Raw genomic sequence first — 16,700 nt, 5'->3', positions numbered from 1 at the left:
GCACTACCTCTGCTGCATTCCTGGTTGTACATGATGTGGTTAACTTTATGGATAAAAGGCAACATTGTGCTGCCCTCTTCATTGACCTGTCAAAGGCTTTTGATACTGTTGATCATTCATTGCTAATTCAGAGGTTTTTGACAGACAGAACTCAATGTATTGCTACTGATGGTATTAAATCAGCTTTCCAGGATATTATGAAAGGTGTCCCTCAGGGGTTGATACTGTTCACATTAACAATATTGACTTGTCTGTAAAAATTTTAATCTGAGTACAGGTAAAACTAAGTATATGTTGTTCTCTAGAGCACCAAAAAATAAGTCTGATGATTTAAGCTTAAGTACTTTGGATGGTGTCCATATTGATTGTGTCCGTGATTACAAATATCTGGGCATCTGGATGGATGAAATGCTGTCTTTTAAAAAGCATATTGATAAGTTATTTAAGAAGCTGAGAATAAAAATGGGCTTCTTCTATAGAAATAGGTCCTGCCTCTCGCTAAATAGTAGAAAGGAGATTATTCAGTCCTATACTATGGCGACATCATCTATATGAACGCAGCTACCACTTCATTAAAGTCGTTAGATGCAGTTAATCATAGCGCACTGCACTTTATTACGGCAACAATTTGTAGTACTCATCACTGCATTCTCTAACAAAAAGTTGGTTGGCCCTCGTTGATGTCACTTAGGTTGATACGTTGCTGTGTTATAATTTATAAAGCCATTTTACAAAATCCCACTGTACCTAACATCATTACTAAACTTTGGACATACAGTAGGAGTTACCACACAAGGCCTCAGGGATGGCTAATTCTGGAAATTCCTTTGGTCTCTACTGAGTTAGGAAAATCAGCTTTTAGTTTTCTTGCACCTTATCTATGGAACAATCTTGAAAGTGTTTTTAAATTTAAAATTTGAGGACCTTGTTACTGATTAATGTGTTTTTTTTCCCCCATGACCATGATTTTCTTTCTGCTTGCATTTTGCATTGATATTTTGATGCATGTATTTTCTGTAATTTATTTAATTCAGTGCTCATCTGTAAAAGAGACCTTGATCTCAGTATGACTCCCTGATAAAATGAAGGTTAAATAATAAAAACAAATATTTCCTTTTTTTTTTGTGTTTGGAATGCCATAGTTGCTTTGGGAGATCATGCTGTCATAATGAGAACGCTGTAAGCATTTGTTGGCCAATTTTGAATCTGAAGTATTAGTACATTGTCCATAATGCTCATTGACTGGATATTGAAAATTGCCATGGCAACTACGCATCACAATAGTAAACCATGGCAATTATGCATCACAATAGTAATTATATTTATATTGTGTAGGGCAGAGTTTGGCGTTCGACAAACCACGTGCGACATGAGCGCCCAGTTACAAGCGGCAGGCTGACGAGCAATATTCCCCGTCGTAGAACAGATGAAGCCTGAGCGGGAATGTGAAGCTACATGAAGCTGGCTAGCTTTATAAACCCCTGAGGAAATCTAGCTTCTTTCGTAGTATACCTCTCTAACCAGTAACTTTTGAAACCTATTTTACTGTGCCAGGTCACATAGAGACCGTTGATTGATTGACTGAATTTATTTGACAATTTGTAAAATCCATACATAAGGGCGCTCCAGCTGGTGCCACCTCCACATACAATTTAAGAAAATCACCAAGGATAACACAATAAAGTTTAACAGCTTATTTCCATTGTGGTCCTTTTGAAGAGGGAAAGGGGAAGGGGGAATACAACAAGGTTAGTGTCACGTCCTGACCAGTATAGAGTATATTTGGTTATTGTAGTTTGGTAAGGACGTGGCAGAGGGTAGTTGATGTATGTATTATGGGGTTTGTCACTGGTCTATGTCTGTGTTTCTATGTCTAGTTGATTGGGGTTGGACTCTCAATTGAAGGCAGGTGTGTTGAGTTGCCTTTGATTGGGAGTCCTATATAGTAGGGTGTGTTTGTCTTTGTTTTTCGTGGGTAGTTGTTTGAGAGCACTGCTTTTTGTTGAGCCTGCTTTCACTGGTTCATGTCGTTAGTTTGTTTATTGTTTTCTTCCGTGGTGTTCGCATTATTTTATAAATAAATATGTTGAGCACGAAACCCGCTGCGCATTGGTCCCTTTCTCTCTACGACGACAAGCGTGACAGTTAGGCAGCGATCGTAATGACAACAGACAATGGCAGACACCATTTTTGTTTGTTTCACAGCATCCATAATTAACATAGTTTCTGTTCCTAATAAACAACTATGAACAGGTATATATTCCTTGTCACACATAACCTTAATATATGAACAATCAATCCCTAATATATATGTATATATATATAAACAATCAATCCCTATGTAAACTCAGCAACAACAAAATTTTTCTCCCTTTTTCAGGAACCTGTCTTTCAAAGGTAATTCGTAAAAATCCAAATAACTTCACAGATCTTCATTGTAAAGGGTTTAAACACTGTTTCCGATGCGTGTTCAATGAACCATAAACAATTAATGAACATGCACCTGTAAGACACTAACAGCTTACAGACGGTTGGCAATTAAGGTCACAGTTATAACAACTTAGGACACTACAGAGGCCTTCCAACTGACTCTGAAAAACACCAAAAGAAAGATGCCCAGGGTCCCTGCTCATCTGCGTGAACGTGCCTTAGGCATGCTGCAAGGAAGCATGAGGACTGCAGATATGGCCAGGGCAATAAATTGCAATGTCCGTACTGTGAGACGCCTAAGGGAGACAGGACGGACAGCTGATCGTCCTCGCAGTGGCAGACCATGTGTCGGTACATCCGAACATCACACCTGCGGGACAGGCACAGGATGGCAACAACAACTGCCCGAGTTACACCAGGAACGCACAATCCCTCCATGAGTGCTCAGACTGTCCGCAATAGGCTGAGAGAGGCTGGACTAAGGGCTTGTAGGCCTATTGTAAGGCAGGTCCTCACCAGACATCATCGGCAACAACGTCGCCTATGAGCACAAACCCACCATCACTGGACCAGACAGGACTGGCAAAAAGTGCTCTTCTCTGACGAGTCGCGGTTTTGTCTCACCAGAGGTGATGGACGGATTTGCGTTTATCGTCGAAGGAATGAGCGTTACACCGAGGCCTGTACTCTGGAGTGGGATCGATTTGGAGGTGGAGGGTCCGTCATGATCTTGGGCGGTGTGTCACAGCATTATCGGACTGAGCTTGTTGTCATTGCAAGCAATCTCAACGCTGTGCATTACAGGGAAGACATCCTCCTCCCTCATGTGGTACCCTTCCTGCAGGCTCATCCTGACATGACCCTCCAGCATGACAATGCCACCAGCCATACTGCTTGTTCTGTGCGTGATTTGCCATGGCCAACGAATAGCCTGGATCTCAATCCCATTGAGCACGTCTGTGACCTGTTGGATCGGAGGGTGAGCGCTAGGGCCATTCCCCCCAGAAATGTCCCGGAAACTTGCAGGTGCCTTGGTGGAAGAGTGGGGTAACATCTCACAGCAAGAACTGGCAACTCTGGTGCAGTCCACGAGGAGGAGATGCACTGCAGTACTTAATGCAGCTGGTGGCCACACCAGATACTGACAGTTTCTTTTGATTTTGACCAACTCTTTGTTCAGGGACACATTATTCCATTTATGTTAGTCACATGTCTGTGGAACTTGTTCAGTTTATGTCTCAGTTGTTGAATCTTATGTTCATACAAATATTTACACATGTTAAGTTTGCTGAAAATAAACGCAGTTGACAGTGAGGACATTTCTTTTTTTGCTGAGTTGACATCTTAATACATGTATTAATGCATCAATGTTGCTTTCCCCCCCATCCTATAGTAGCCCATTCTTGCTTTTTCTTGCATGATTTTGAAAAGGAATTGTGCCTACTTTATAAAAGTCCTAATTGTATGCTGCCATTGGACATGAAAAAAAAATCGAATAGACTTTATTTCCTATTCTTATTAAGAATTTGATGACACTCCTGCTCCTCCTTGAGGCAACGCACATACATATACGCTAGATGTCTCCCTCCTCCATGCATCGGAGCCTCACAACAACTAGCCTAGCTAGACGTGCACTACCACCGCACTGAAGAGTTCATGTGTTCGCTGATTACTGTGTCCGCGAGGTGTTCGTCGTGAGGCAGTCGCCATTTTGAAACCCAAATCGTTCACAGTACACCCGCCCTGAAACCTGGAACTATGCCGCGGGGCCGGCCTCGCAAACTGAGGGATAAAACCAACGACGGAACAGGTAATCAGTTCCAAAATGTCACGAATAAAAAAGGCAGTGACCATGCTGTTTACACAAGTTCATAATGAATGAACAAGTTGTTGCGTAGCTGAGATAAACTCACTTGAATATAGTGTATATAGTCCCCGGATATAGTATTGCGGGTGTCCATTGCTTTGTGCTGTAAAGTAGTGATTGAGGCGGAATGATATTAATAACATTTCGGTGGCTCTACTTATCCAGATTCAGTCTAATTTACACTTCAGTGAGGCAACAGCTCCTGTAGAGTCCTGTGAAATATAGGGCATTTGGCTAGGTAACGTCAGTGTTTTTCTGACTCATGTGTTAGCATGTTGATGCTTGGCAGTTGGCTAACAGGCTAGCCTTTGTTTTTAATTTGTGTGTGCGAGAAGACCGCTAGCTAGATGTCACTCTGCTAGCCAAACCATCAGGAAAGTAGTGTTTCACCATCCAGTCTCTCTCGGTTCGCTGCAGTTCGATACGATAGCCACATTTGCGAGTTAGTGAGTTAGCTAGTTAACGGTTCTAGTTATCTAACATTAGTTTAGCTAGTTAGCATCCAAGTCGAGTGATCAGACGATAATGGGGTTTCTGCATGTGGCTAAGTTAGTTTGTTGCTATCCTATAGCTAACTAACGCGTTGCTAGCTAGATAGCTTGCTAGCTCAGGTGTAACAGCACAGAGAAACAATGCACTCCAGCTGCAAATTGTCTTGGCTAGGTGTAATAAAAAAAAAACGAAGAATATCCCTATGCCAAAATTAAGTCAATTGGTAGTCAGCTAGCTAGTATCGTAAGTGTAGTAACGTTAGTTAGACAAGAGCTAGCTATAGTACAGATTATTTTGTCATGTTTAGTTTTATGACAGCCTACTAACTCGTCAAGGTAACTAGCTAGCGTAAAGTATTATATTATAAACCCAGGGTCGTCACAGTATGTTCAACCAGCTAGGCCATCAGGTGTGTAATCATTACTCCTAGAAAACTAGCGTTTATTGGTCATATTCAGGTAGGTCTATCCCTATTTGCTGACCGGTCCAATAGAAACGCTAGTTTTCGTTCAACAGTTTGATGATTACACCCCAGTAATATTCTGTGGGTTTGTTTGGTGTAGGCAGTTGTCACCAACCTTTTCTGTGTCACAATGCAAGGTGAGATCTATCGCTCAAATTTGTTTTGAACATGACTTTAAAAAAAGTAAGCCTATGCAACGTTAACGTTTTAGAAACAGTACTGTAGCAATGAGGTTTGTGCACTAGCCTATAGGCCCAATACATTATCACTACATTGCTTGAATTGCCCTGCCAATGCATGGTTGTTTGGACCATTTAAAAAATATATACTGCTCAAAAAAATGAAGGGAACACTTAAACAACACATCCTAGATCTGAATGAAAGAAATAATCTTATTAAATACTTTTTTCTTTACATTGTTGAATGTGCTGACAACAAAATCACACAAAAATAATCAATGGAAATCCAATTTATCAACCCATGAAGGTCTGGATTTGGAGTCACACTCAAAATTAAAGTTGAAAACCACACTACAGGCTGATCCAACTTTGATGTAATGTCCTTAAAACAAGTCAAAATGAGGCTTAGTAGTGTGTGTGGCCTCCACGTGCCTGTATGACCTCCCTACTTTCACAGAAGTGTGATTGACTTGGAGTTACATTGTGTTGTTTAAGTGTTCCCTTTATTTTTTTGAGCAGTATATATATATAAAATCTCGTGATAAGTTAAAGGATCACACCGGTAATAGTCAGTTGTTGTATTACTTGTGAGGTACAGCTGAGTGAGCATACATTTCAATAATTTGCATTTTATTTTACTGGGCTGATGGTGCCTGCTTCTGGTCAGTCTCAGTGGAGAGAGAGGGCAGAAGACTTAGGGTCTGCCTCTTAACATCCCTACACTCTCCCTTTCCTCCTATGACACTGACCAAAAAGTGACTATCTTCTAGTTGATGCTGAAACTCGAGTCACACCGCATTGTCTGCTTCATGCACAAATTCATGTTACTCCTATGAACAGAGTGAAATATTCCTTGATATAAAAAAATAATTAAAGACCTATGCTGCTAATAGTAATGTAAGCCTATCGATACACTTTCCTACTCATTCATTACAACTTAGTGCTGGTTGTAGCGCAAGTGGAAGTAGGAAGAACCCACATTTTATGGCTTTTAAAAGTGTTGAATAAAAGGTGTTGATAGTGCGGTGTCAAAACAAGAACTCACTCATAAAAACATCAGCTCTTTGATGTATTCGTTGACACTCTCTAGTAATGGCTTTAAAAGTTTTGAAATCTCACAGTATCGACTTTTCTGTAGCTTTTACGCCTGCTATGTTACTGCAGACACTGTAATCTTAGCCATCCGATTGGTTAGTGTTAGGCCTGTAGTGCACTTGATTTGCTCTCCGGGCACACCAGGAAGGCAGAGTTCATATCTTCAGACACATGAAATGGTACAAAATCAATGTTGACAAAACAAAATACGCTAGACAAGGTGGGATATTTTTGGGTCAATTGCGGTGGAAACCCTTTTATGTGCAAATATGGATAGAAAAACCATCATGTCACGTGATATTGTAGCCTACTACCACCACGACATATGACCTGCCCATATGATCATTACATGCAACATGCGCAATGGCTGTAGATATAATTACAGTGACCTATTTCAAAAATAACTTGTGTACCTCTAATTTTATATCAATGAGCTGGGCACATGTAGTAGTTCCAGAAAATATACAGGCCTATACATGTACAAAATGACCAAGTTGAGTGCAATTATGAGAGTGCAACAGTTGTCATAAAAAGTAGGCCCAATCAAGAAAGAACTCTTAGTCCCCCTGATATTCATATTTGGCCCCTGACATTTCATGTGGTGTTCACTAATTTCATAGACTTAAATAAATCATTTTGAGCATTGTGCATACTGTTGAAACTGAACTCCATATTTGCTCCCTAGCCTGTGCCCCTGGCCCTAATCCTTCAATGTTTGCAGATCTGTAAGGTCAGCCTGACCTGGTCAGGTGTATCAATATGGTGGTAGCATCACCACTGCACTGCGTAGGCTACCTATCCAGACCTTTCAGATTTGCAAACGTTGAAAGATTAGGCTAGTACCAAGGGGAAGGGGTTGGTAGTGATTTGGGACAGGCTCATATCTGTTACCCTAGGTAGGCCTGCCCATTACCTGATTTGGCTACCAGATAAAGACCAAAACATATTGGTGGATGCTCTGTTTATTTTACCTTTTATTTAACTAGGCAAGTCAGTTAAGATCAAATTCTTATTTTCAATGACGGCCTAGGAACAGTGGGTTAACTGCCTTGTTCAGGGGCAGAATGACAGATTTTTACCTTGTCGGCTCAGAGATTCGATCTTGCAACCTTTCGTTTACTAGTCCAACGCTCTAACCACTAGGCTACCTACCGCCCCTACCGTCTTGTATTAACCTTCTTTTTAGTTTAGGTATAACAATTACAATGAATGTGATTATTAGGCTATTACTTTGCTTGGCTGTTTGTTATTTGGATTAGTTTAGTTCGAAATATCTCCTTTCCACACATCAATCAGACTGAAAAATGCATACAAACCCAGGGTCTTCCCCAAAGAATGTAAGTGGCGCTGTGCCACCTTGTGGACTGGCTGCACCACTATGTGAATATATATGTATATATTTTTAAACTGTGATATCATATAAGGCCATTATTTTCTCTAGATTACATGAAATGGCAGTTGCAGGTGTTCAAAAGCTGCCCCCCTCTGGGTCTCCCGTTACCAGACTTAGCAGCACCACCCTGTTAAAGAAATCCTGGGGAGAACCCTGCAAATCCTAAACCTAATATTTTACTGTCTGGAATCTGCTGGGAAATAGGCTGGTGGACCAAAACATTAGGGAAATTGCAGGTACCGTTTAAGTAACCTAATTATGAACACCATGGTAATATGAGTGTCTTTGTCTCCCTCTCTCTTTTTGTCAACAGAGGGTATATCTGGAGCCAAGCAGGACAACAGCCATGGGGATTCCAAGGAAAACAAGTGCACTGTCTGCTCCCAGAGCTTCACCACTGAGAGCCAGCTACAGAGGCACCAGCGCGACCATGAGGCCAACGACAAGGCAAGCAAAGGGCCAGACCAGGCTGTTTGACACAACATAGGCTGGACAGACCTAGCCTGGGTGCCAGTCTCTTTCGCCAACTCCTTATGGAATTGTCATGCCAATGTTTAGCTTGACAATGACAATGGAGTAAGCAAAAGCATAAACCCATCTGGGACCGGGCTAGTACAGACCTACCTTAATGATCTCATTTGATATGGATAGAAATGTCCTTTTGTATATGATTGATTTTGTATATGTATGAATGGTGTGCCGGATGTGAAAACATTAGATATACGTTACATCCATTGTTGATTAAGGTGAAGAACCCCAAAAAGTACCAGCATATAGGCCTAGTTCTTTTACTGATGTTTCTGCCTGACACACGGATGAGTTGTCCTCAGATGACAGTTGTAGCTTGTCCACAGAGATGCAGTATGAGTGGATTTAAGTTTGTGTATACTATTCATTATTCAGCTGTCAGAGTGGGAGAGCCTCTTTGCTGGCCAGTGAACGAACGGACAGACAGACAGACAGACAGACAGAGAGGGAACATCCTCTTCAGACAAATAGCCCAGTGTATGAGGGAAATGTAGTGGCACTAGAGGGCAAATGCAAATGAGTTATTGAATAAATAAATATATTACAAATATACCCAGGAAATAAGACCTTCAGCCAAACAGACCAACTGGCATTTGACTGAAAATTATAACAGGAGAGAAAATGTACTGGCTGGACTGTTATTGTAGGACTCAACTTTTAAGTCATTTAGCAGACGGTCCTATCCAGATTGACTTACAGGATCAATAAGGGTTAACCTTGCAAGTGCACGTCGGCAGATTTTTCACCCAGTCTGCTTGGTGATTAGAATCAGCGACCTTTCGGTTACTGGCCCAACACTCTTAACCACTAGGCGACCTGCAGCCCACACAGTCACTCACTTGCGTACACTCGCTCACTTACTCACTCATGAACTGTCTTTTCTCTCTTGCTCCCTTCCAGCTTCACCGGTGCGACCAGTGTGCCCAGACGTTTAACGTGGAGTTCAACCTCATGCTCCACAAGTCCACACACGCCACCTCGAACCCCACCTGCCCGGTGTGCCACAAGAAGTTCTCCCGCGTGGCCAGTCTCAAGTCCCATATCATGCTGCATGAGAAGGAGGAGGTCTGCCAATCATTGATATGATTAAACCCATTCAAACATATTAAAAAAATGTGATTGTCTTGAATCTGCTGGGAAATATGGTTTATCGAAGCTAAAAATGTAATTCGTAGCTGGTGGATTAGCCTACTACTTTTATCTTATTAATTCAACTAATCAATAAACATCTGGACTTTTTCACATCAGGTCACAGCCATTCTCATAATAATAATGATAATCTTGTTATTATTATTATGATAATCTAGTTTTTCTGGATCTATGTCAAGTAATGCAAGTGGAAGAAATGGCACAGCAGCCATTTTGGGAGGAGGTGTGGATGACCACACACCATAGCAGTCACCTTTTTTATAAACCGCAAAGACGCTTATATGATCGACTCATGCGTGTCTTCTGAATTGTGGTCCTTCTCCATCCTCCTCTCGTCTGTGACCTCATCTTCTCATTTCTTTCCCCCCCTCTGTTCTTTCCCTCTCGCCTCTAGAATCTGATCTGTACAGAGTGTGGCGACGAGTTCATTCTCCACAGTCAGCTCATGCTGCATCTGGAGGAGCATCGCAAAGAGCTGTCTGGGGCCAAGGTGTACACCTGCAAGACCTGCAGCAAGGAGTTCAAGATGGCGGGCCAGCTCAAGGAGCACATCAAGACCCACGTCAAGATGAGGTTAGAGAGCGAGGGGACAGTAGCAGAGGGTCTCGGGTTGATTGATACTTTTGTCCAAAGTGCTTGTTTAGCAACACATTACTACGTGTATTGAGTGCTCTTATCTCCCTGTGTCTTTCTGTTTCCTATTTTTCATTTGGAGGACCAGCAGTTAAATTGTGTTTCAAAAGAACAACCTGACCAAAGACTGTTTCCACATTTGGGTTGATTTCTGTTTCTCTACATTTGTTTTTTCCGTTAGGCCACTCAGTTCAAATTCCAGAAACTACAAGAAGAATATCGATCGGAGTGGATTCACCAACAGCTGTCAGCACTGTGGCAAGACGTTTAAAAAGCCCAGCCAGCTTGTTCGACACACACGAATACACACAGGTAAGCAAAAGACAGCTGGGTCATGTTCATTATGGCACACATCAAAAAACATTTTGCAACTGAATATGAATCCCTCCTTGTTTCAGTTTGTTTACTTCCGTTTCATGCCTAATGAACACGACCGAGGCTTGTTCTGCTTCATACAAGATTTTGATTTGGAGTTGTTGATTTTGAAAGGGAATTAAATGAAGAACATGAAATATAATAATGGCCTCAGTCAGTGTGGTGTATCACTGTTGGACACCAGGGGTCTCCACCATGATTGGGAATGATCCTTGCCTCTCATCAAGATATCCAAGATAGCGTAGCAGTAAGACGTGTTTGTTTTTGTCCCGTGTAAATATTCCGTATTTTTCCCCCATTTTTTTTTGTATACATTTCAATATATTTCAATCGTTTTTTCCCATTTTCTGATTAAATATACCTTCCTGCAACCCGCCTCACGCAATGTGGTACGGATCTGCTATTTTTTTTTATACCTTATAACTGGAACCTCCATGAGAAGCTAGCCAGCTAATTAGCTACTAGCTATTTAGTCATTGTTAGCCACTGCTAACGGTATTTACCTTTAGCTCAGACACCAGCTGCTTTAGCCCGGATAGCCTGGATAATACCTGCCAGTCTGCACAGCGCGATATCAGCCCTGAGCATATGGGACTGCTTTTTTTCCCACTACATCACCGGATTCCTGTCGCAAGCTCTGGACCATTACACCGGATCTTCGCAGCTAGCTAGCTGCTACCGAGTGGCTATTTTGGCTATTGCCCTTGTCCAGAAGCAAGCACCAGTTAGCCTTGAGCGAGCCTCGAGCTAGGCCCATCTCTTGGCAAGCAAACGAAGTACACCAACTATAGAACCTCTCTTGCCATTCGGCCTGGACCCTTTGTTGACACGGGGCCCCGCCGAGCCATCACGACTGGTTTGCTGGTCTGCTGACGTAATCCGGCCGATGTGCTCTCAACCGACCTCTGCATCGTGGATGTCGGTGAAGACCCATCTGCTAGCCCCGGCAGCTAGCTTTTCTACGCTCGCCTAGCGTAGTAACGACTACTGACCCGCTCCCTGTTTCATCTATTGCTGCTCATTGGACCCTATGATCACTCGGCTACACTGCTGATGCCTGCTGGACTGTTCATTAACACAGTACTTTGTTTTCTTTATCTGTCGGCCCCAGTCTCAAACTCATGCCCTGTCTGTAGCTAACTGACCCTCTCTGCCCATTCATAGCCATTTACCTGTTGTTGTTGTTTACCCATTGCTGTCTTACCCGTTGTTGTCTTAGCTGTCCCAATCAACACGTGTGATTGCTTTATGCCTCTCTCTAATGCCTTGTATACTGTTGTTTAGGGTAGCTCTCATTGTTTTATTTTACTGCGGAGCCCCTAGTCCCGCTCAACATGCCTCAGATATCTCCGTTGTCCCAACCCCCACACATGCGGAGACTGCACCTAGCTTAACTGGTGCCTCCAGAGATGCAACTTCTCTCATCGTCACTCAATGCCTAGGTTTACCTCCACTGTACTCGCACCCTACCACACCCTTGTCTGTACATGATGCCCTGAATCTATCCTACCACGCCCAGAAATCTGTTCCTTTTATTCTCTGTTCCCAACGCTCTAAAAAAACAGTACTTATAGCCTTTAGCCGTACCCTCATCCTACTCCTCCTCTGTTCCTCTGGTGATGTAGAGGTTAACCCAGGCCCTGTGTGTCCCCAGGTGCTCTCATTTGTTGACTTCTTTAACCATAAAAGCCTTGGTTTCATGCATGTTAACATCAGAAGCCTCCTCCCTAAGTTTGCTTTATTCACTGCTTTAGCACACTCCGCCAACCCTGATGTCCTAGCCGTGTCTGAATCCTGGCTTAGGAAGGCCACCAGAAATTCTGACATTTTCCATCCCCAATTACAACATTTTCCGTCAAGATAGAACTGATAAAAGGGGCGGAGTTGCAATCTACTGTAGAGAGAGCCTGCAGAGTTCTGTCCTACTATCCAGGCCTATGCCCAAACAGTTCGAGCTACTACTTTTACAAATAGACCTATTTCCATCCTGCCCTGCCTTTCTTCGAAAGCCAAGTGAACAAACAGATCTCCGACCATTTCAAATCCCACCGTACCTTCTCCGCTATGCAATCCTGTTTCCGAGCTGGTCACTGGTGCACCTCAGCCACGCTCAAGGTCCTAAACGATATCATAACTGCCATCGATAAAAGACAGTACTGTGCAGCCATCTTCATCGACCTGGCCAAGGCTTTCGACTCTTGTCAATCACTGTATTCTTATCGGCAGACTCAACAACCTTGGTTTCTCTAATGACTGCCTGGCCTGGTACACTAACTACTTCTCAGAGTTCAGTGTGTCAAATCGGAGGGCCTGTTGTCCAGACCACTTGGCAGTCTCTATGGGGGTGCCACAGGGTTCAATTCTCAGGCAGACTTTTTTCTCTGTATGTATCAATGTCGCTCTTGCTGCGGGTGATTCTTTGATCCACCTCTATGCAGACGACACAATTCTGTATACATCTGGCCCTTCTTTGGACACTGTGTTAACAAACCTCCAAATGAGCTTCAATGCCATACAACACTCCTTCCACGGCCTCCAAATGCTCTTAAATGCTAGTAAAACGATCGCTGCCCACACCCGCCCGCCCTACTAGCATCACAACTCTGGACAGTTCTGACTTGGAATATGTGGACAACTATAAATACCTAGGTGTCTGGCTAGACTGTAAACTCTCCTTCCAGACTCATATTAAGCATTTCCAATCCAAAATTAAATCTAGAATCGGCTTCCTATTTTGCAATAAAGCCTCCTTCGCCCCTGCTGCCAAACATACTGTCGTAAAACTGACCATCCTACCAATCCTTGACTTCAGCAATGTCATTTACAAAATAGCCTCCAACACTCTACTCAAATTGAATGCAGTCTATCACAGTGCCATCCGTTTTTGTCACCAAAGCCCCATATACTACCCACCACTGCGACCTGTATGCTCTCGTTGGCTGGTCCTCGCTACATATTCGTCGCCAAACCCACTGGCTCCAGGTCATCTATAAGTCTTTGCTAGGTAAAGCTCCGGCCTTATCTCAGCTCACTGGTCACCATCGCAACACCCACCCGTAGCATGCGCTCCAGCAGGTATATTTCACTGGTCATCCCCAAAGCCAACACTTCTTTTGGTTGCCTCTACTGCCATTGACTGGAACGAATTGCAAAAATCGCTGAAGTTGGAGACTAATCTCTCCCTCACTAACTTTAAGCATCGGCTGTCAGAGCAGCTTACCGATTGCTGCAGCTGTACACAGCCCATCGGTAAATAGCCCGTTCAACCAACTACCTACCTCATCCCATATTTGTTTTTGTTTTTCTGCTCTTTTGCACACCAGTATTTCTACTTGCACATCCTTATCTGCACATCTATCACTCCAGTGTTAATTGCTAAATTGTAATTACTTCGCCACTATTGGCCTATTTATTGCCTTACCTCCTTACTTCATTTGCACTCACTGTATACAGATTTTTCTATTGTGTTATTGACTGTACGTTTGTTTATCCCATGTGTAACTCTGTTATTGTTTTTGTCGCATTGCTTTGCTTTATCTTGGCCAGGTCGCAGTTGTAAATGAGAACTTGTTCTCAACTGGCCTACCTGGTTAAATAAAGGTGAAATAAAAAAGAAATAAGTAAAAATAATCAACAAGGACTCCTTTTTCACTGTTGCACCAACTAAGGATTCTGTCACAGGAGACTGCTGAGGGGAGAATGGCTCATAATAATTGCCGGAACGGAGCGAATGGAATGGCATCAAACACCTAGAGGCTCTGTGTGGATTTATTTGATACCATTCCACCTATTCCGCTCCAGTCATTATTACTAGCCCGTTCTCCCCAATCAAGGTGCCACCAACCTAGTTAATACACAGGAGGCAAAGGCCATATTTGCCCTGAGAAATATAACAGGGCCATACAGTTGTCTCATACATGTTTCTACATTTTCCCCTTGTAAAATGTTTTGAAATAGATATGACATATATCCTTAAAAAAATTCCCCTGAAACATCCACTAAAATATAATAGTCATACGCTACATGCACGGGGGCATTGTCATGCTGAAACATCAAAAGGGCCTTCCCCAAACTGTTGCCACAAAGTTGGAAGTACAGAATCATCTAGACTATCATTGTATGCTGTGGCGTTGAGATTTCCGTTCACTGGAACTAATGGGCCTAGCCTGAACCATGAAAAATAGCCCCAGACCAATTATTCCTCCTCCACCAGACTTTACAGTTGGCACTATGCATTGGGGCAGGTAGCGTTCTTCTGGCATCCGCCAAACTCAGATTTGTCCGTCGGATTGCCAGATGGTGAAGCGTGATTCATCACTCCAGAGAACGCGTTTCCACTGCTCCAGAGTCCAATGGCGGCAAGTTTTACACCACTCCAGTCGATTCATGGCATTGCGCATGGTGAAATCAGGCTTGTGTGTGGCTGCTCGGCCATGGAAACCCATTTAATGAAGCTCTCGACGAACAGTTCTTGTGCTGACGTTGCTTCCAGAGGCAGTTTGGAACTCGGTAGTGAGTGTTGCAACCGAGGACAGATGATTTTAGACGTTTCCACTTCACAATAACAGCACTTATAGTTGACCGGGGCAGCTCTAGCAGGGTAAAAAATTGAAGAACTGACTTGTTGGAAAGGTGGCATCCATCCTCACTGAGCTCTTCAGTAAGGCCATGCTGATACCAATGTTTGTCTTTGGAGATATCATGGCTGTGTGCTCAATTGTATACACCTGTCATCAACGGGTGTAGCTGAAATAGCAAATCCACTAATTTGAAGGAGTGTCCACATACTTTTGTATATGTACAGTAGTGTAGCTTGCCAGTGGTGTGGAGAGTGACCCTGTTTAAACCCACAGCATCACACACAGCTACTGACAGCTGTGTTGACGCGCGCACACACACACACACACACACACTCGTATGATGCTAAGATGGCGCCGACAGAGATGGTCGCTTCGAGTCCTTAGGAAACTATTCGGTATTTAGTTTTTTTAATGTATTATTTCTTACATTGTCTGGGATAACAATCTTAAGTGTTATTTCATACAGCCGGGAATAACTATTGGATATAAGAGCAACGTCAACTTACCAACATTACGACCAGGAATAAGACTTTTCTAAAGCGGATCCTTTGTTCGGCCCACCACCCAGGACAGTGGATCTAATCCCAGAAGCCGACCCAAAACAGCGTCGCCGCAAAGGGAGTGGCCTCCTGGTCAGGCTCAGTAGGCGTGCACACCGCCCACTGCTTCCGAGCATACTACTCGCCAATGTCCAGTCTCTGGACAACAAGGCAGACGAAATTAGAGCAAGGGTTGCCTTCCAGAGACATCAGAGATTGTAACATTCTCTGTTTCATGGAAACATGGCTCTCTCGGGATACGTTGTCGGAGTCGGATCAGCCACAGGGCTTCGTCATGCGTCGGGCTGGGCTTCTTCATGCGTCGGGCTGACAGAGATAAACACCTTTCTGGAAAGAAGGGCGGGGGTGTATGCTTCATGATTAACGACTCATAGTGTAATCATAACAGTATACAGGAACTCAAGTTCTTCTGCTCAACCAACCTAGAATTCCTTACAATCAAATGCAGGCCATATTCTCTCCCAGGGGAATTCTCGTCAGTTATCGTCACAGCTGTGTATATACCCCCTCAAGCAGACACCACGGCGGCCCTCAAGGAACTTCACTGGAGTCGATGTATACTGGAAGCCATATATCCTGACGCTGCATTTATTGTAGCAGGGGATTTTAACAAAACAAATTTGAGAACAAGGCTACCTAAATTCTATCAGCATATTGATTGCAACACTCGCACGGGCAATACACATGATCACTGCTACTCTAACTTCCGCGATGCATACAAGGCCCTCCCTCGCCCTCCCTTCTGCAAATCCGACCAAAACTCCATCTTGCTCCTACCGTCTTATAGGCAAAAACTCAAGCAGGATGTATCTGTGACTTGAACCATTCAGCGCTGGTCTGACCAATCGGAATCCACGCTTCAAGATTGTTTTGATCACGCGGACTGGGAAATGTTCCGGTCAGCCTCTGAGAATAACATTGATCTATACGCTGACTCTGTGAGTGTATTTATAAGG

General features: G+C 43.3%; 1 protein-coding gene across 2 annotated transcripts in view; it reads left to right on the top strand.

The window, feature by feature from the left end:
* The first annotated feature begins 4,047 nt into the window (after window positions 1-4,047).
* LOC106605070 (zinc finger protein 236) overlaps window positions 4,048-16,700 on the top strand; it is a 95,796-nt gene continuing 83,143 nt past the window's right edge. The window contains exons 1-5 of one of the 2 annotated variants that reach the window (XM_014200335.3): window positions 4,048-4,240; window positions 8,233-8,366; window positions 9,348-9,512; window positions 9,991-10,169; window positions 10,411-10,541. In XM_014200335.3, the coding sequence (XP_014055810.1) occupies window positions 4,189-4,240; window positions 8,233-8,366; window positions 9,348-9,512; window positions 9,991-10,169; window positions 10,411-10,541 (661 nt within the window). In that variant the 5' untranslated portion in view covers window positions 4,048-4,188. Of the gene's footprint in view, window positions 4,241-4,433; window positions 4,536-8,232; window positions 8,367-9,347; window positions 9,513-9,990; window positions 10,170-10,410; window positions 10,542-16,700 lie in introns of those variants that run through there. The other variant, XM_014200337.3, reaches the window with a different exon arrangement.

This window comes from Salmo salar, chromosome 05, assembly GCF_965601325.2.
Source record: "Salmo salar chromosome 05, fSalSal1, whole genome shotgun sequence".
Classification (NCBI taxonomy): Eukaryota; Metazoa; Chordata; class Actinopteri; order Salmoniformes; family Salmonidae; genus Salmo; species Salmo salar.
The sequence above is the reverse complement of the archived record's forward strand: the minus strand, read 5'-3'. Positions and strand labels throughout refer to the sequence as shown.